Source organism: Strigops habroptila, chromosome 5, assembly GCF_004027225.2.
Source record: "Strigops habroptila isolate Jane chromosome 5, bStrHab1.2.pri, whole genome shotgun sequence".
Lineage (NCBI taxonomy): Eukaryota > Metazoa > Chordata > Aves > Psittaciformes > Psittacidae > Strigops > Strigops habroptila.
Genome location: NC_044281.2, coordinates 15,561,790 through 15,583,825, shown reverse-complemented (window position 1 = coordinate 15,583,825; position 22,036 = coordinate 15,561,790). Strand labels below are relative to the sequence as shown.

Genomic DNA, 22,036 nt, shown 5'->3' with positions numbered 1-22,036 from the left:
TCAATGGGGAAACTGAGCAGCAGAAAATTTAAGTGAGACTGTTAAAGCCACCAATTAAATTATAGCTGGGCTATACCAGAATCCTGTATCTTGAATTTTACATGCTGGAATACTCCCAATTCCCTCATTAGGAGTAAACAGATAGTGAAAGATATGCTTGCAAGGATTTGAAATGTATGTTCTATTGAAATTCTAAATGTTTGGATGCCCTGCAAAGTTTACTCAAATATATAAACTACTTTTATTTTGTAAAACAGAGACAGGCATTTTCTAAGAATCAGACTTTTCTATAATCTTCTGTTGCAGCTGCTTCTGATTGCAGCAGGGAAAAAAGCAGCATTTTTGTGGTATTCTGGTGTTCTGGATGCAGACCCATCTGGAAACCAGAAGGGAGTAAAATGTCTTTCGATGTTTCAGAACTTCACAATAAATTCAGTTTGAATTGTGCTCTACAAATGTCTAAAATAGTTGTTTTCTTCCAAGTCAAGTCTTCTCATCCACCCCTGATGTCTACTACACTTTGACAGGAATCTGTCTTCACTGATTTAGGTCAGGTCCATTGTGCTATAAAGTGAAGATAGAATATCTACTAAGGCTAAGTCATTTTAAACTCATGACAGCTACTCCAAAACTGTATGAAAAGTCTGCTTGGCTTCTTTGCTTCCAAGGAGACACTGCTAGACCGCACTAAATGATTTAAAGACAGGTGATAGATAAGACTGCAGGAGCTAATATCCAGCCCGTAGTATCATTGACTGGTGCATTTTCTCATGTTCACTCTGGTTGGCATCATATCTAATTGCAATCAAAGTCAACAAAAGAGAAATTTGAATTGCAGCAGTAACAGTGATTGCAGTGGACAAAATGAGCTTGTGAAGCAACGTAAGTGAATAAATCCTTAACTCTCTGTAAGTGCTCTGTAAAGTGCTCTTTGATGGGTTACATGTCACATCTGAGCAGAGAAGCTAGCACTAGCAAACTGAGAGTCAAGTTATGAAGTTAATTAATTCTATTCTGCTTCAGTTGCCATCAATGAAGCTATATTTTCCTGAGCATTTGATATTTGACTTCATAATATCTAATCAGTTTTACTTTTATTTGAAGTTATAAGACCCTTTTACTATCTGTGAAAGCAAATACAAATATTCATGGACAGAACTACAAAAATGTGCTGCACCTCATCCTGTGCAGGATACCTCCATGGGTTACTGGGGCAACCCATTTGTGTCCTGCTATAGCCACAGTTGATCCATGTCTGTCCTTTACAAAAAAGCACAAAGCATATGCTTAGTTTTAAAGACGCATTTAACCATTATGCTGCACAAGAACTTAATTCAAAAATTGCTAAAGCTCTCCTACTTCGTCTTTTTCTTGCAATATCATTGAAACCAACAGAAACTGTGTGTAACCATACCCTGAAAACCACCTTTTCTGCACTGCCATAATATACTCACAACCTCCTGTCTCCTTACCTAGCAGAATAGATTTGAAAATTTGTATAATCTGAAATAGAAGTCTGATCATGCTTTAAACTAGCAGAATATCATACTGCAACAGCTCAAGAAAAAACTGGTGGCAATGTAGAGAAGCGATGAGTGAGAGAGGAAAACATGTCAGACTGCTCAGATTTAATGCTATTAGGGCTTGCTTTGATCAGAACACAATGCCAGTGTTCCTATATGGACTGGCTTTGTCACAGGGCCAACGCAGTATCAAACAGTTCGGCTGGCAGAGGCTGTTCAGCTTGTGTCAAAGTGTTCAGTCTTCTTGAAGCATTACAATGTGGGTAAACACTAGGATGAACTTCTGCGTTTCTCAGCTTTCTATGTATTTGCTGTTTCCAACTCTCCTTTGTGATCGGTTGCCTGTTTTGGCTTCCTTGCTTGTAATGTAAATGTTACTTGGTGTTTGGAAATCAGAAAAACATGGCAATGTGTTTTGATAACTGCTGCCTTTTTGTATGTTGCAAATCTCATTGCAAGGCAGAAAGGGTATATAGTCACTGCAAAAGCAATATAAAACATATATTCCAAGTACAACTCAGCATGTCTGAGTTTTCTGAAGACTGGAGATAATAACTTGAAGCAAGCTGTACCTGTTTCCAGGTGAAGAACTGGCTTGCAGCTTGTCTTTGTCCATTAGCAGTTTTTCTGTCTTATTCCCAGCTGATTTTCCATTGTTCAGAGAGGAATTCGTGCCTTTCAGTTTACTGCCATGCCCTAGAGGTCTGCCGAGATGCCTCAGGAGCAGCCTCAATATTTAGTGCAGTGGCAAACAACACAGCCAGATTGGTAGTGGGAGGAAAAACTGTCCTTATACCTGTGGCAATCCCATGACAACCCAAAGTAGATTAGGGTTTGCTTTTTTTTTTTTTTTTTAATGTTTAATTGGTTCTAGACTTTCCCAGACTTTCCCTGCACAATAGTTACCACATGTAGATGTGCTTTTCTAATGATGCGAACTATACCAGCACCACATGCTTGAGGGGATAAATGTGACATGCTTTACCCAACATTAATGTTTGTGACTAATTGTTAGATTATGCTCCTAGGTGATTGAATGTGTTTGGTTTATATCTAATAGTCACTTTTTTTTTCTCCCAAGACAAAATAAACTGGGATCAAAAAAGACCTACTAAGCAGGAGGCAGCTGTTTCTGGCCATTGTGAAGCAGTTCTGCTACACTTTCTGAGGCAAAAGTCTCATTGAAACTTGAATTAGCGGAGAACTCTTGGTCTCACAGTTCATGAAAACTGATATGTTTTTCAAAAGCTTGAGATTCTGTTAGAACATAGTGCTTACTTTGGTTCAGGAAATAGAAAGTGAGTAAGCCAAACAGCAGCTGTTTCCAATTGCAAACTTAGGCTCCTAATGTGGTAATAAAGCATTCAGAAAAGCAGCACATTAATAAAAACTGTCATTAACTGTATTTTTTTGTGTCAAACTATTTGGCCTTTCTATATGCTAAATGTGGATACCATTTAAGTATGCTGTCTGTTTTTATTTCAGTCTGGGAGTTTGTGGAGTTATGACAGTAAGCAGTGGAAAAGATTTGCATCCCCTCACAGCACTGGAACGGTACAGCTCAGTGTACGTTACCAATGGCACCAGGATGCTCAGAGATCAGGCACTGTTTGTCAGGACTGTGAGGACCTTCATGTTCTTTCAGCCTGTTCTGGAAAGGACTATCTGACACTGTGAAACAATGAAATATATAAAACAAACATTGCATAAGACCTCTCTGGTAATAGGGGTTCCAGAAGAGAGATGAAAAAGTCTGTCCTTGAAAATATCCTGCTGTTTGCACGCTGATGTCTGACTGCAAATGTTCAGTGGCAAACTGCATCCTGTTTTCTTACCTACATACACTATGCTTGGATGATCTTTCATTTGGGCTACTTTGAATTTATTCCACAGTTCAGGTTCACAGAAGTCCCTGGGACAACCCATGGCATAAGTTCCTCACAAATATGCAGTGTGAGTAAAGACTCCATTATGTGATCCATGAAAATAAAAAGTTCAGTGACTTTAAAAGGAAAAGAAAAAGAAAGGAAAAAAGTCAGGAAACTCTGCTTGAGCTGTTTATAACACATCCCAGAAGCGACAGCTCACAGGTTCCAAACAGAAACAATTGATTAAAAAGAAAAAAAAAAAAGTTTTCCTTAGTGTTTTTCATTAAAATGGTCCATTTTCATGAGAGGGTGAGGATTTTAGATGTCATTGCCATCACCTGCCAAAAGAGCTGTCATGGTCCCTGCAGTATGGTAAAGACAGCAAGCCAGAGGACAAGGCTTGAGTTGGTTGGGATGTACCAGACACTGCTGTGCCTATCCCAAAGGTTATCACCAAAGCAGACAGACGCATTTTCACGATTTTCTGAGGTCATGAACACATTACCTTACAAATAGAAACATTCCCTGAAAACATTTTAGTCATTGTGTAAAACACATGGTGTGAAACAGTAGGAAATGCACGCTATTTGTCATGGTGTCCAAGTAGAGTCTGGACTGCCTCTTTAGTCAGTCAGTAATGCTGTAATGAGGACAAGGGTCTGAAAACTACTCAGAGAAAGTCAAAGCAAAAAGGTGTACATGGTCCGGACAAAATTAACTTGTTTTGCTTCATTTTTTGTGTTTATTTTTATCCATGCTTCCTTCATTTTCCGTGTTTAATGGCAACTGCTAGGTACATTTTACATAACACATAGTCCTTTATGAGCTTGGTTGCTTCTACTGACTATGGTCTAGTTGGCTGAAGTGACTAAATTCAGTCAAAACGAAGATGAGACCGTTTTGTTCACTGGAGCCTGCCTTCCCTCTGTGAGACAGTGGAGCGCAGGATACAAACACCACCTGAGAAAGCTCTGGTCTGTGGTAAGGCCTGAGCCAGCCCAGCAGACTGGAAACAGAGGCTGGATAGTCACAACCGAGACTCAGATTTGTGGCCTAGATCAGAGGAGTGGTGCAGCTGAGAGGGCATGAAGCCAAAACCATAAGTTTTACTTGCTCCCAGTATGGGTGGAATTGTATTAATACATTTATCTCATTCCAGTCTTAAATCCCCACCAGGTGAATCGATGTACTTTTTCTCTTATTAGTGCAGCTAAGCTCCTAATATGTACCATGACATTACTTCTTCCTCCTGCTCCCTGCCCCCTGCCCCCTGTTGGTTTTGTGTTGGAAAGGTCAACACCCATGGAACTATCTGAAAGTGAAGGAGGTATTTTTAGAGTTGAACCTTGTACTCTTCATCTGTTTTCCTCTTTCCTTACACAAAAGCACCATAGAAACAGCCTTCTTCTGCCCCAGGAGATTATTTGCAAATCATTTTTAATATATATGCCTTCATGTTACAGATCTCCAGCTGCTTGATTTTTCAGTGTCAGGACTGATAAGCTTTCGGAATGTTTACCTCTGTTATCACCTCCATGCATATTAACATGACAAAGAGTTGTGCCATAGATAGAGAATAGCAGTGTGCACAAGTACTTAACCTGGTGAGAAAGTTAGTTAGACAGATTCTAACTTCATTGCATTCATAAGGCTTAATATTTTGCTAGGGGATCCCTAGCAGATTTGTACTATGCCAAATACTTATAGAATCATAGAATGATGAAGGAAAGGAGCTTAAGATCATCTAGTTCCAAACTCCCTGCCATGGGCAGGGACGCCTCACACTAGAGTATTATACATCTCAAACAGTTTGTTTTGGTGAGAATTCTAAAAAGATGGTGGGTTTTCTATTTAAAAAATCAAACGCATAGGTGTAATTAACTACCTCTTCTAGTCAAAGTACTTAAGCAGTATTTAATACAGCTACATGAGTATAAAATTTAGGGGGTTAATAGCATTTAAAAAAAAGTTTGTATCAAAATAGGCACAGTTTAGCCTGTGGCAAACATTCTGTTTGTATTTTGAGTGTTTTTTAAAAACAGTAAAAAATTTTACAGGCTACTTGAAATTAAGTCCATTTAAACATTGTAAGACAAAATGTTTTGAATAAGAATGTCAAATTAGTTTATTTTGAGATACTTCAATAATGTGATAATACTGATTATTTATTTTTATTTTTATTTTTATTTTTTTTTAACCACAGGTAATAAACTAAAATCCATTAATGTTTCAGACTTTGTGAGGGGAAAAAACCAACACAGGCTTTGTCTGACCTCAACTATTTAGTACTTAATGCAGCACTCATTTACCATGGTGACGTGTGCGGAATAAATAGATAATGCAGACAGATGAGAGAGAATCCAGCTTTTAGCACTAACCTCATTATGTTCAGAATATTGGGAAGGGGTTGCACTTAAAGCATCAATCAAGGTAGCCCCATTTATTGAGCTTTCAGAGATAAAATTTAACTCTTTATATGAATTAACTGAAGTTAAAGCTTCACCTCAAAATACACAGAAGGTGGGAATTTAAAGAGTCTGGGCTAAAAGCTAACAGACATTCTAAACAAAACAAAGCTATCAATCATGAAAGTTTTTGCCAACTATACAAGGCTGCAGAAATTCAGAGAAAGTGCAGGGAGGTGTAGAGCTTAGCTTTACTCTCCTGTGAGGCTGAGCTGTGTCACCAGCTGGTGGAAGTGAGATCAGCTGGATTCGCAAAGTCTCTTTTTACTGAAACCAAAGCAGTTTTAGGGTAGAATTAACCTATTTATTGGAAGGAGATCTGTTTTCTCCTTCTCACCCTCAAAATGCTATTCATGTGTCTGTATATAAAATCATTACTTCTAATATTTTTCTCAAATGGCTATACTGGAGCATCGAGAGAATATCATAGTAGTAGAATGAAGCACAGTTACATGCTCACTCTTTGCTCATGTTTTTCCTGGAATACCTGGGATGCAGATGTACCACAGAGAATTAATGTCTTGGCATTATTCATCTTGTGCAACCAAACCACACTTGCAGTGTTAGCAGTGCTAAGTAGACGAATGTGCATTTTAAAGGTCATGTTTTTCACCTGAGGCCACGTCCTTTGTTCTGATGAGACAAGCAGAGAAGAGTCACACTGGGCAGAAATGAGCTTGTGCAAGGCAGATAGAAAGTTCAACAAAGCACTAAACTCTACTGCATCCTACAGTACTGCTTCTCCTGGTACCTAGACATCCCATAGCCTAAACATTTTAGTACTGAGCCTCCACTGCTCAGTGGCTTGTGGTGACAGTATTCCCTTCAAGTCTTTTGAAAATTCCCAGCCATAGCTGTTCTCAGACAGTGGTAGAAAGCATAGAAGATCTGGATGAACTTTTCTGCTCTTTCTTTGACCACCACCAGCAGCAGCACCTCCAGGATCAGCCACCCTGTAGCTGCAACATTTGCTCTACCTTCTCCATATTAGGATCTGCAGGACAGCTACAGAATCAGGGAGGAATTTAACCTACAAGCCCAGCTGGTCTGAATGCAACATGTTTGTATTACTAAGTGCTATCTTATAATCTTTTCTCTTTGAAGTGAAATTATGCTGATGAACTAAGAAGTGATTGGGGGGTAGGAGAGAAAAAAGAAATTTCCTTTAAAAGAATTGTGATTCAAAAGATTTTTGACCCAGATCGACATTAGGTTTTTACTGTTTTCGAAATACAAGTAGACAGCAGGGCTGTAATTGTTTAGAAATGTGCTTTCAAGCCTCCTAAAATGCTGATGCTAGTGCGTGACTTACTTGGGCTTTAATGTGTACAGCACACCCCATAGGGGGGTGTGGAAGAGCTCATTCCACAGGAATCACAGTGAGGTATTTCTCATTGTGACTATACAGATGGAGATGTACAAAACAACGCCCAGGGTCCCCTCTGTCTCTGGTATTTAGTGAGGTTAGCAAAAATTCTGGAAAAAGCCTTTGGAAATTACAGGTGACTTAGTCTGAGTTAACACTGACTGGCCTGTCTTTCCCATCCCACCTAGTCATGCTGTTGTTGAGAATGAGATTGTGAAACCTCATTTTGCTGTCTCTTTGAAAGCTTAGAAAGCCAAACTGTGAATGAACCAAACAAAACTGGTAGCTGCATCTTTTTTTTGTAAAAAGAGTTATAAACCCCAAGAAGTACTATTATTAATAACTCACTTTATTCACACATAAGATTGTACATGTATGATAGGAGCTTTAATACATGTGCATTCTAATAACAAACAAGCCACAAGCAGTTGGCCAGGACTAGCTTTACAACACATTCTGACTGAAATCCTTGAGGTATTATTCCAAAAGGAAGGAAACTGCAAAGGCAGCAATAATAATTACTGGCTAAGGAAGAGTTTTATTGTTTTGTATTTTATTTGTTCTCCCTTGATAAATGTCACTTTCAGAATGTACAATACACAACTGCTCAGCTGTGATATATTTTATAGTCGCTTTATGAGCTATAGCATGATAAGAAATGTTTGACTTTTTTAGTTTTGGCTGCTGTTTCTGGTTTTTATTTTAGAATAAATTTATTTTAGAACACTGGTTCAGCTCACAACTGAGAAAGGAACTGCTTGCAGTAATAGCTATTGCAGCTGTAACTCCAATACAAAGATTGCAATCAGTGGGTCAATTCTGAGCCATTTTCCTTCACAATTGATTCCTGCATATGAAGCTATTAAGAGAAGGTTTAAATGTTTATCAGAGAATTGGCTAGTATTATGTTTCTGGTAACCATAGATTTTTCTTCATGATCTTTGCCTCAGCTGTGTTTTGATCTTCAACCTCTGCAATACGTCCCTTAAACACGGACTGAGCATAATGCAAGCAAGCAGCTGCAAAGTAACACATTACTAATACTACTCAGTATTACTGATGAATTCACAGCTCGGGGTAACTGTCTTCTCAAGGTGCTTAGCTTCCATGTGTATTTCAAAATACTCAATGAACAGATTAAGTCTTTTCACAAACTGGTATGTTGTTTCGACTGAGGCAATTGACAAAGTAATTACAAACTATTCGGGAAGGTTTTGTCTACAAGCTTTGGTAAGATTTGGTAAAGCAGCAGCCATTATTTGCAAACATTTAGTAGTCTGGCAGTATGTTTTGCTTGGGCACATTCGTTTCAAGGAACATTTCTGCTTTTTGAACCTCTTTTTCTGAGTATTTGCTAGCAGTCACTCAACAGCTCTGGCTCTCCTCTAACCTCTCAAAAGCTGTCTTTACCTCCACTGACCTCCTAGTTCCTTTTTGCGAGTCTTTTCTTTCACTGTCAGGTTTCAGGCCAGGTGAGGTTACACTGTGAATATGGAAACTGCTCTTACCCCGTGCAGAAAAGATATAATCTTTATTGACGTCTGTTATTGTGTCACAGTAGGCTCTGTGTCAGTGTAACCTTACAATGAGGTGAGTTCTCCTTCTAAACAGTTGGACAAAATTTAAGAAACCACATTGCATTTTAGGTCAATTTTCAGTCCTTGTCTTTGCCTTGTTCCATACCTCTGTGAAAATCTATTTTTCCAAGGTCTTCTTGTAGTTCAGTTTGGCCCTCCAGCACTGCCTGAGGCACACAGAAATGCTTGCTGCCAGGTTCCCCTTCTGGCTCTTCTCCAGAAAATCAGTCTCACCCTGGTTTACATTTATTTGCTTCAAGAATAAGGAAATTATTCATAAGTATATTTCAATCTGAGAGATTTGAATTTTTCCTAAATAGGCGTGAATAAAAGAGAGTCATATGTAGTTATCATGCACCTTCTAAGTCTTACTTTGCACATTTTGAGACTTGAGTTTATTACCATCAACCTTCCCAATAGGCCAAGGATTTTAAATTTCACATTACTTATCACAGCAGTTTTCTTCAGTTTGTCTCACATATTTTTACTTGGTTGAACGAATTAACCTGTATTTTCAAAGATGCCATGAATATGAATGTGACTGTCATTACTTAGTTTAGTTCATGAGCAAGAGTTCTCACTAAGAAGCTGGTTTACGTAGACTGAAGTTCTTTCCCAGCTGTACTAACTCTAGAACTAGTTCATTAAATCCCTACAAAGTTCTGTTTTGCCTGATCTGTTTTGCTGATGCAGGTCATAGATTTGCCACAGGATTTGCAGTCAGCAGCTCTCCACATGTGTTGAACTCAGGTGCTGGACTCATTTTGTCTGGAGCACTGCTCAGACCCCCTTAACACCCAGCTGAGCTGGGCACTGACAGAACTTCTTTTTGTGGAGGGTTGGAACGTAATAGGCAGTGCAGATTTTGCTTAACTTTGTTGTGCTGGAAAAGAAGAACTTTGCTGTTAACTAAATGATATTCTTTGGAAACGAGTTAATTTAAGGGTTCTCTGGAGCAATATAGGGGCAGTCCCTGCGCTGGAGTTTCTGCACACAGTGACACCCTGTGGTCTTGCCAGAGGTTCCTCCCAGTTCTGATGCCACGAGTCCACACTGGTTAGCTGCAGGTTATACAAAAAGTTTAGCTCAGAGTCATTCCTGGTAATCCAGTAAGAGATTTAAATTGGGTCCAGAAAATGTCTCATCTGAGAGATCAAAGGCAAAAAATACTTTTACTTACCTCCTTCTGGTTCCTCTTATTTAGTAAGTTGTTCTTTGAAAGTTGTCTGTTTCCTTCACCAAAGAGGAGTTTATGCTGCTTACAAAGCAACTAGAAGAAACCAACTTCAAGCCTAGCATTGTTTATATTGTGACTTAAAGTCAATCTTTACATTAGTTACCCAAACAATGTTTATTTATAGTCTTGGTTGATTACTTTCTCTGGAAAGACCTGCCAAGTCTGTAATTGTCCCCGTATGATGGATGAAGGACTTAATGTCAGGAAGGTCTGCTCCATGCTTCTCACTCACCTGACCTTCTCATAGAGCAGGCGTACAGAACAGGGCCTCCTGTGCTAAGAGGAGAAGAAACTTCTGCATGGAAAGATTTTTCATTGCAGGTTTTTACATTAAGCCTGTTTTGTGTTCTGTCTTTCAAAGCCTGGACAGTATCAGAAAACGCCTTACAGAGCTTGCAGTAGCTGGAAGACCACAGAGGTCTTGGCAGAAGTGTAACTCCAAGAAGTCAGACAGGACAACCCAGTCCTTATTAATAAGAAGGGAAAAAAAGAATTAAATTTGAATTCTCTTCCAGTGTATATTTTGAGAAGCAATATTTGATTTGTGGGACTTATTTAGAATTTGTTGTATGTTTAACAGGCATCATAGGGATGAAGAATGACAAGTTGGAAACAAAATGCTTCAGAGAGGGATGATTTTTTGTGCTTGTAATAATTCATGACTGCTCTGTGGTAAGGCTGCAGACCTGATTCATCACTGTTGCATTCTAGTTTAATGCCAGTGAAAGTAGACTGATTTCCATGAGTCTGACATGAAACTGGAATAACAAGGTGGTGAATCAGGCACTATAACTCGCTTCTGCGATTTGTATGATGTAAACAAATACATTTAGATTCACATTTGAGGTTTGTAATGTCTCCAGTTTCTTCCAAACCAGATTATAGTCTCAGAATGTATGTTTTAAGGACATTTTGATCTGTGTATTTTATGAAAGGTGATTTTATTTCATATTCTTATAGCTGTGCAGTTGAAAGTGGGTCCTTGGATACTGTGTGTATGATGTTCAGAGAAATAGATGCTGTTCAGATCAGATGCTGTTGTGTGTGTTGGGAGCAAAATGATGATCATTCTTTTCATTTAGAGGTTGAATTTGAGCACCGTTAGGAAAGATTTGCTCTAATGAATGAGATTGCTGCCCCTAATCTCAGCGCTAGTGATGACTACTTGAATATTGAAGGTGTGAAATACAAAGCTAGTAAATATAAATGGGCTAATTTATCTGGAGAGAAAGTTGTAAATGTCCAAATAGCTGATTCATCCAGTCTGTGGCATTTTAGTTGACTGGGAAGGGCTGGTTACAGTCAGAAGCTAACTGGAAAAAGCTACCCTATGATCTCCGAGTGACAGAGGATTCTTGCTGATGGTGCTGTCAGGGTAATGTGGGACCTTTCCCATGCTACATACCTTAGCTGCAAACACCTGATAGAACAAGCATGCAAATGCTTGTGTATATAGCAAATTCCTCTTTCCTATGTTGTTATTAATAGTTCCTGTACAAAATCTTGTTATTAGTGTTACCTAAAGGGCCAGGCAGTAATTTAGATGCTGATTAGTGTGTGAGATGCAGCAGAACCACAACATACGCACTCTCTTGTCAGCACTTTACTGAGGAGAGGAGCAGACCTTCCAGCTACATTTACCACAGCAGCCGGGATACTGGAGTTTAATGAGGTGCTTTTGCAATGTGAAGATTTTCAGAAACATATACTCACACCAGGAGGGCTTACCAGGATATTTCTTCTGTAATGAAATGTAATTACATCTATACCCATAGTCAAGTTTGCATTGATAGATACAGGCACATAAAAACCAGCAAGCAAAACTCAATTAAGTACATAAGCATTTTTTATGTTTGTCTTTTTGGACTTCTTTTCTTATGTCAGTGGTTTAGTAGAAAGCAATGAGAGGCTAGCTGATCTGGCAATGTATACTTGAAACTCTGGCAAAAGCAAAGCATTAAATATTGTTTGATCTTATTTTATCTTCTGGAGGAGAGGAAAAGTAGTTTTGATAGCAGAAAAAATAAATAACATTATGCCAGTCAATTTCTAAATCAGATTTCAATGAGCTTGTTTTACAAATGCCAATGGCAAATGCAAGTGTTGGTGTTCAAACACCAGTAAGGCAAGCTGGTAGTTAAAAAAATATCCTGATTTTACTGATAAAGAAAACGAAATGTGAAATAACTGAAAAAAAATTTTCAGAAAATTTCAGGTTTGCCTGCCTCTAAGTGCAGGAGGATGAAGAATTATTTGGAAAATTATCCATTTCTTTTCTTAGTTCCTTAAGTTGTGCCATTTTCCATTAGCACACAGTAAGGGTGGGAGCAGAGCTCTGTCTTTCACTGCCCAAGCACACAAGCATCCCCCAACCCCACAGCAGGAAGAGACAGCCACCGTCCTCTTCATCACAGGAGATAGTTAAGTGGAGCCAGGAAAAATATTTTCCTTTTCCAAATGTATGTCGCCATCAAGCATACTGATCAGAAGTCAGCAATTGGTTAACTTCTTTCACATTTTTTGAGAGAGAAAGCTTTGGTCATGGACATAGTACTGTTTGGCCGTGGAGAGATATCATCAAAATTAACGAAATGAAACTGGCTGAACTATTCCATACCAACAGCATTATCTGATTTATCTTTCTCTAGCTTGGAGTGTCCTGCGCTAAATGCACCTGCTTTGCTCTCTCCAGTGGCACTGTTTATATAGGGGTGGGGCAGGATTATGAAAAAGCTCCAGACTGACAGTGACGTTGTGTTCTTAAAGTCTCTTTTCAGGCTCATTTCTTTCAGATTCAAACCATTCTTGTTTAAGTCAAAATCATTCTTTAACTAAAACCTATTCTAGGTAAGCAGCTCATGGGCTATTTCCACTACTGAGCAATTTAAGAGTATTGTGTTTGTTATTTTTTAGGGAAAATTTAGACACTATGACAAAAATGAACCAAATCCAAAGCCCTATCAGCCACCTGTGATTTTTATCTGAAACTTCTCAGCTTTGTTTTCCCAAGGAAAACTCCAGACACTCTACAAGCTTTCCCCAACAATTATACCACCCTCTTATTGAGTTTCCTTTGTGTAAAAGCTGGCCTCTCTGACCTATTCTGTTCCTCTAGTGCCTGACTGAAACCCTTCAGAAAAGGCTTTTTTTCTGCTCTTGCCAAGAGGAAAGAAAGCAGGGTACTTAGCTGGATGAGATAAGCCTTTGCTGGATGAGTCCACTGCCCATGGGTGATATCAAAGGACAAGTCTTTTAAAATAGGTCACCTCTTGCCCTGTATAGCTGCTTCAAGTGCATTAATATTATCCAGTGGGAGAAGAGGCAGATGAATTTTGACCTTACTCTAAAACAACCACAAGCCTTCCCCCAGCATGGCCATGCCATTTGTACAACAGTGGAGATTCACAGAAAAAACAATCAGCAACATCTAGTGGTTGTCATCCTGGCCATAACCAGCCTCTTTCCACTCAGTTCCCTTCTGACCTCATACAATGACCCCTTTGGGGTAGCAAGGTTTATTATATCAGCTTGGCTGAGTGGACGTGCTAATAAATATTCAAAAGAGCTCTGCTACCAAGAGCATTTGGGAGATAAATCCCTTGGTGTTTCCTCCATATTTCAGCAATAAAGCCAGGCCAAATCTTGCAGGTCTCCCCTGACTGGGTGAGATTTTGCCCTGGGTAAAGAATAATGCTTAAAACTCTATGCTGAAAGGGGCCCTGTGCAGGCTCTGGACTTTCAGAAGTGCCTCTCCTTCAGGAAATAAGGCTTAATTTCAGAAAGTCTCTGTACATATCTGGGCTGATGGAAATATCCTTTAGATTGAAGCTTTCATTGACGAATATGGATGATTTCTCTTCCTGAGGACATTGACTAAAGCCTGAAACCCTGTTTATTTTGCCAGGTCCTACTCCAGTCTACATGAGGTAATGTTCACCCTAGCCTCAGACACTATTCACGCAGCACAGGGCAAATTCCTCAACTGCTTTTTCCTCAGCACAGGTGTAAAAAACCTCTAACCAAAGCTCCGGTCTTATTTTTACATACCTCGACTTTCCAGTTACTTGGTTATGCACAAATCTGTTCTCAGCTCTTCATATGATTTCTATTATACCACTTCAAAAGAAAAACACCAAAAATGTCAAGAAATTACTTCAGTAATTAGATTCCTGTTAGCTAATTAGAGCAGCCAAGAATAAATTAAACTGCAAAAAAGTATGTGTTGAGGTTTGGAATATAATACAGCTGTATTGTGTTCTGTGAGCAATGTTATGGTCTGTGAGGGAGGAAAACGGACCACCACTAAAAAGTCTTCTTCCCTACTGGCCCCAAAAAGAGAGTAAACCTGCAGGGAGAAGTTTTCTACTAACAGCTTTGGTTTTGCTTCATGTAAGACAGAAATAGCTGATCACTTGAATTCATTCTCACTGATATAATCGCCTAGTTATAAACATGATAAGCAAATTTCTCATTCTGTATAACTATGACTTTTTTTGCGAGCAGAATCTTGACTGCACATTAGTCAATGGAACCAAAGGATGCTGAGATACCAGGGATTTTATTCCCTCCTGTAAATCAAGTGATATCATAGTCTGATAATTGTCATTTAGTTTCTGATTATTCTGTGGCTCCTCTGAAGAGGAATTTATGCCCAAATAGTTCAGTAAAGAAATTCAGCTTATAATTTTCAATGGATCTGAGAGGGATTTAAGGATGGGAAATGCATGGCTTTTTTAACTTCTTTAGGTGGACATGTCTGATTTGCAGTACCTAACTGATAATGTTCTTTCTTATCTTGTATCTTCCATTCTCATTGTAAATTCTGTTGTCACTGAGATTTTCTACATGGAATCTCTTGATGCCAGAACTGTTGCAGTGAGAGCATCAATTCCCACCATATTGACTCACAAAAGGACACTTTCTTGCACATGCTTTCATTAATGTGTTTAGACTGCTTTCAAATAATTATAATTTACACTGGAAAACCACGATTTGTCTAAGGAAAAATGGTCACACAACTATTCATGTAATCCTTCAGTTAGACCAAGATGGCTTTAAGTATTTCCTCAGGCAGAGACCTCTTGACTGAGCTCCAGCCCACACTGCACTCCAGTTCTGCTCTCTGTCACCACTAAGTTCACCCTTTTACTTCTGCTACATCACTATTCCTATCTCCCAGTACTACCTCAGCTACACACAAGCACTTCTATCTTCCTTCCATGTCCCCCTTGCCTTTCATCTTTTCTTCTTCCTCTACACAAAGAGTTTTTGTTGATTTTCTACTCTCTGCCTCAGTCTGTGGCATTCAGGAATCCCAGCTTCCCTTGTTCCCATTCCTTGTAACCTGTCCTTAAAATCTATACTCTCCATTGAGTCTTATCCATCAAAATGCCTGCCAAAAAGCATGCAATGGTCTTTCTGTCCTCAAAAATTAATGCATGTCAAAATGCACTATTCACCAAACTGCATCTCCAACCAGCTCTACCTTTCACTTCATCTCACAACTCACTTGAAATGCTTCCTGTCTGCTGCTTCAAGTTTGTCTCTTTTGCTCCTCTAGGTTTATTTCCGATCTCTGTTTACTGGATTTGAAAAACTGTTTGTTAGTGTGATTTTGTAAGTCATTCTTAATTTTCCATGTTGTCTGATGCTATTCATTGGCACTATTTGCCCTGTGGATATGAATGATTTCTCTAACTTCATACAAGACCAGTTCTTGTTCAAAAAGTTGTCTGTCTTATAAGGGATGCTAGATGAAAAGAAAGGCTGGAAACTTTCCAGTTCTGGTAGGTGTAATGCCACCCCACTGAGAACACTAAATGTGCAAGCCCAAAGGGTTAGAGTTGTGCACATCCTTAGGAACAAGTCCTGAAATCTGACAAAGCTTCTGATTGCAGTTTTTGTTCATTATGCAAGCCTCAGCTTGGATTTACAAAACATGTTTTTGATTTGGGCAGTTTTAGACTTTCAGGAAGGAATGGGACATAACTTACTTTTCATTGTTCTCTGCTGCAAGTTCTTGACTTATTCAAATTTCAGCCTCCAAACAAAATCCTGAGCTAAAAACAATCCGCTATTGAAACATCGAAGTCCGTGTCTGTTTAGTACACAACTAATAAGAAAGATTACAAGAACATAAATAATAACCCATTTAGCCAGCCTAACTTCATGCCTCACAGTGCTTTACAAGGCAAATAGACACTGCTATATTTAAATAGGCACTGCTATACTTATTTACAGGTAGGGAAGTCAAGGAAGAGATTAGTCACCTTACCAAAGTTCGTACAAATGTCAGTGGCAGGAACTGGCCTCCTGATTGTCCTGTCTAATTCTGTATCTGTGGGACCATGCTTTAGTAATCAGCACTGTTTTCAACTACACTTTTAACCTTGAGTATAAGTCATTTGAATGTCTTTCATATAAAAGTAATGGGAAATATATACACTGAAAAAAATTCAGTAAGTCAATTAACATTTGCAAGATGCACAGATACAATGGTAAACAATACAATAGAAAATGCAATCTGTTGGTCTGGACTCACTCATCCCGTCACACACCGCACAGCACAAGCAGCCAATATCTAGAGAATAAGTTAGATAAAATTGTATTGTCTAGAGCTAATTATTCTCTCAGACCTACATTTACATGTCTGCCACATCTCAGTGGAAATTGCACAGTGATACACGCAAGTGGAAAATTTTAGAAGGGGCATTGGTACAGTGAGAGATAGATGTCTCTGTGTTTAATGGCATTTTCTTTTAGAGCTCCAAACTACTGTACATCAAAGATCTTACACGATCTTTGTCAAATATTTGGGAAATCATCATTAGAAGACAGACACCTTCTGGCCATTAGCTACATGAAGACAACAATAGAAAAATAAGTCAATCTCATGCAAAAACTGTTGAAGTGCAATGGTTAGGAAGATTCTTGACCCTCCTCTGCAACATACAATTTTACTTAGTTGTTCAGACAGGTTCTCAGAGACACTTATTTTAGTTAGAAATTTCTGCCATGCCCATAGTCCAAAGCAAATTAAGAGAACAAAAGTAAGGAGTTTCAGGAAAAATTTAAGTCCAGTAATCTAATGAAATTTTTAAGATGATAGATTAGTCTTTGTTAAGCTCCAGTTTGCTAATTTTACACATTACTGTAAGGCACTCTTCAGTACCAGTATTGGTATGTTAATAACTGAGGTGAAATTCTTCTTATTATTTGAGTCCAATAGAGCCATTTGTGAGTTTGCTGCATACTATTTGACAACCAAGCCTTTTCTGACCATAGAAGAAAGCACAGTCCCTGGGCAAAGCAGGGGCAAAACATATGTCCATGGCCACCAGTGAGCACAGACCCCTGCTGCATGCCTGGCCAAAGCACCTGCTGCTAGAGGCACTCCACCACTTGCTGTTAATTCAAAGACAAAAAATGGGAGTTAAGCGCTTTAGACGCAGTGCTTATGTCTAAATGCTAATCAGGGCCTCTGGTTTTCTGAAACACACAAAAGAGAAAGAAAAGCTGTAAATCAGAAGAGTAATTTCTTATTTACAATAGTTCTATAGGGTTCAGGGCAGAGTCCCAAGGGTAAGTGCTGAAAAACTCTTTCGTAGTAACTTTTCTCTTTCCATATCTTTTCTTCCACTAGAAAAAGATGAGAAGAGAACAAATATGTCACAGGCAGAGGTAAGTGATTTTATTTTTTTTTTTTTAATTTAAACATATTTGTTGTTAAAATAGGTCCCTGGTTAAAATCCCTTTGAAATTCACTGATTTATCCTTGTTAATATTTTCATTTTCATTGTCACTCCATTTTCAGTGGCACAACATTTAGAAACCATCACTTTCAAACCAGGGCTGTGTAAAGCTGTGTTGTGTCTCAGCTTGGCTGGCTTTCCCTTCTCCCTGTAGCAGGGAACTAGGAAAGGCAATCTTACTTCCACGCCCTGGCAAATCAGAGTAAATGCAGCCCAAGGTGACCCTGTCAGCTCACCTCATCCAGCATTGCTTTTGGGTCTGCAGATCACTGCTGATCTACAAAAGCACTGCAAACTCCTCTCTCCTCTTCCATCATTTACCAAGCCTACAGTAGGAAGTGCATTGATGTTGCTCGCAGATGAGTTAAAAGTCAGCTCCTCTGATCTCATTTTCTAACCTCCCCTTACATAGTTCCTGCAATTACCCGATCCTTTTCTCCTTCACCCGTTGCTCAGAGAAGCAGGCAGACCTTTAAATAGCAGTAGGAGGTATTGATTGGTTCAAATTTGGACTTCAGTACAGACTTATACGGATTTACTGGTCTAGGATTAACAACCTATTCCACAGTGTTTATAAATAGTTTTCTCTTTCAAAAGAACACAATATTTTATTTATAAATCTTACGATTCCACCCATTGTGATAAGATAAGGTAATGGTTCTGAACACTTCTGTGAAAGGGTTTTCTTAAAAGCTGTCTCAAATGTTCCTTGAAGAAATAGATCTAATTTAAATTCACAGCCTATATACCAGTCAAAGTACTCAGGGAAAAAGGCATTGTTAGCAAATATTTGGGAAAAGGCAACATCGTTATGACCAAATACAAGTAGAAATTGATTATACGAGACAAAAAAAAATTGCCTGCACACAGTTTTTTCTTTTTAAGCTTCTTCTTAGGAAAAACAGTTAAATTGGTATAATATGGACACCAATTTAACTGCTTTGATTTTGCAAAAGTTGTTCTGCCTTAGCACTGGAATGTATCCCAGTTAATTTTTGCTAACTACACATTGATATACTACTATTACCATATGTTTAATTTTACTACCATTATTTTGGAATAATTTATCTTTTGTGCATAGGTGTGATTTTGAGGCCATAAAAAGTTTCACTCTGTCTAAATATGCCAGTTAAATCAGGTCCAGTTAAACGCTGAGTGATAGGTTGCTGAAATTATTATTTTAGGAGTAATAGAAAACATTGGAAAGTGCAGGGGAGGGATTGTCCATTTACTTATGTAAAAATTATATGTTTATAATGTCAGTACTACCTTACCTACCTTACATATAATCATTCGTTACACCATATTAAATTGGAATATTGGTTAATGTAAATCTTGAAACTATTTTAATACACGTAAACATTTATTTGCTTTATGAGACTGTTAAAAGCACAGGCTATCTTGATTTTATGCTTAACACTATTTTTTTTTAGAGTGAAGGGTAATTTTCAGTAGTATTGGATCTGTTTTGCCTGGAGTCATAAAGGTTGTCCATTAAACATGTATATTGTCTGTCTAATGGAATTCATGAAAGCCTGGGAGCTGGCATCAGATTTATACAACAGAAGTTTCTTTGTAACTTCTCAGGTTGGTGAGTGCACCCTCTGAAAGCATAAAACTCTCCCTGTGCCTATATCTTACTGCCTCTCTGTGTTTTGTCCCTCCTCAGTCTCAGAGTGCCTCTCCCAAGCAAAGGAAGCAGAGTGTCTTCACCCCGCCTGCCCTCAAAGGTACTGTGCAGGTACTGTCTCTGCCTCTTGAGCTGTGGCTCTGTGTGTTCTCTCACAAAGGAAGCAGCACAGCTGTGAGAGGTTCATGCTTAGCCATTGCTGGTTTGATGCTTTGAAGTGACTATCTGGTGTTGATCATCTGCCTGATACTGACCATCCATTTACTCTCACCACAGAGTCTTCAGCAGCGGCAGTTTAAATTTAGTTTTTTATTTTTAAGCTTCTGTTTTGCAAAGTCTTGATACTTTTATAGTTTGATATAACAGAATTCAATGTCAAACTTTGAAGAGAACTGCTTGAATACATAAGTTTTACCAATGCTGGCCCCATAGAACTCACCGTTTCTTATTTAAACCACTCCTGTATATGCTGCTTCCCTTTCCAGGCTGCTGTGAAAAGGAGAATAGCCAAAACTGTGGCCTGGGTATCTGATCATAGGAAGTGTGAAGCCAGTCTTTCTTGTGAAGATAAGAAATGAGAAATCCAGATAAATTTTTAAAGGGCTTACATGCTTTTCAGGAATGAATGTAAAAGCAGCAGGAATATTAGCTGGGATCAGAACAGCTAATTTAAGCCTTGCTTCTCAAATGACTCTGAACAGATTTTGACTTGATGGTGCTTGCAGTGAAGCAAGATCTATAGTGATTCACAAGCACTTCCGACACTTCGTATTGTAGGATTATTTTAAGACTGCAGACCAAAGGCTATCCTGCCAGGTGTCTCTTGATAGATAATGAATATCCTCAATTTCCATTTCTTTTGCTTAACACAATTTATTACCTGGCAAAAAAGGCAGGATATCTGATTTGTTGTGTGGAATACTGCTGCTATCATTAGGTAATTTACCATATCAGCCAGTTCTATATATCTCATTCTGTAGCTTCAGTTCTCCAGTACTTATATTAGCAACAATTAAAACATCATTCAGGTGTCATACAAGACTTACTATCTGTTTGTCAAAATGGGCTAAAGTTTGAGTACTGGATATTAGAAATAATCTTATTACAGACTATTATAATAATTTGTGGAAGAAGGTTGCATGGGTAGCAACAAGACCTATTGATCTCACTGCTGTATTATTTTGCTGTACAAGCCTAAACTAAATATTGTGCAAATGAAGTGTAAAAAAGGTCCTTATATCTCCTCTATAAACTGCAGCCTACTCAGTGTTACTTTAATACCCTGCTGAGACCTGAGGAAGCACCTGGCATAGCTTGCTTCTACATCAACTTAATTCTCAGGGAAGAGTAGGAAAGTATGTGATTCAAGATAGATCACAACTAGGCTGAAATATCTTGTAAGCAGAACAAAGCAGAGCACAAAATGCCCCTCCTCAATACTTTAACACCCTAAACTACACAGTATTCCCAGATACAGAGGTGAACACCTGGAATTTGATAACCCTTCCTGTAAACAGGCTGGATCACTCCAGATTTCCCACACTGTAACTGTCATAAATACTATCCTTTTTATTTAAAAATTACGTGAAGTAGAAAATTCATTATTCTTTCCTCTTCACTGTTATGAAAACATGAATTCTATTTTGTTTAGATTAAGAGATTAGAAGGCAAGTATGTAGCAATGCGAAATACACAATGCTATGAAAACATTGCTGAGAAATAGAGTTTTTGTAAAGATTTAGATTATTCCAGTTTTATAACAGTTGAAGATACCAATATTCAGCAGTATCTTCACAATAACAGGCTTCATAATCGCATGCTATTCCTACAGTTTTGCATATGTTTATTTCTTGTGGGCTGTTTATCCCTCAGCATATTCACAATATAGTATTCAACATGCAAGAAAGATTGAGATTCTGGACACTGAATCTCTCTCTTTTATGCCCCCTTTGGCTGCCCCATATTCTCCAGGGCTGTTATTAATGGAAGGTGGGATAGACTGTAATCCAGTAATTTACATTCAAAGATGGAGATAATAAATCTCCATAAAACAGAGCTCATCATAGTAGAAAAGGGGGTCAAACATTTTCATTTGTTAATTACTCTGCCATTTTAGTAGTTTTCACCTGCTGCTAACACAAAGTTCCCAGAAATAAGCCAAGCTCACAGGCAGGTGCACAGCCTGGAAGCCGAGACAGCAGCCATGTGGGGAGAGCTGTGGGAGAGATGAGGGACCGTGGCACTTGCTCTGCTCTATGCCTGCAGCAGAGATGTGGTCAAGAGAAACCATGGGGAGAGTGATGCTTCAGCCTGAGTCCAAATAGCGCTTGTGGTTATTATTTCTTTCTTGAACTGAAAACATTTTTGCTGTACTTCTTGCAAGTTCCATGAAATAATTACAAAACTATACGAGAAAAACACCGCTGGTTTCATGAACTCATGGCTAAGCAAGGGAGAGACTGCAAGAGTAAATAGACCTGCATATTGTGATTACAAACAAAATAGGAAATTAGCACAGTTAAAAGGAGCAGAAGCAACATCAGACAATAATGATGACTAGTTACAGTACTAGGACTATTGTACATGTTATATGGAACATGCAAATACATGAAAATATAT

General features: G+C 38.6%; 1 protein-coding gene across 1 annotated transcript in view; it reads left to right on the top strand.

Annotated features, from left to right (window-relative positions):
• Positions 1-22,036, top strand: part of PPP1R1C (protein phosphatase 1 regulatory inhibitor subunit 1C) — a 52,536-nt gene that overhangs the window by 4,719 nt on the left and 25,781 nt on the right. Inside the window, 2 exon segments of the mRNA XM_030488068.1 lie at positions 17,679-17,716; positions 19,457-19,517. Of these exon segments, the coding sequence (XP_030343928.1) occupies positions 17,679-17,716; positions 19,457-19,517 (99 nt within the window).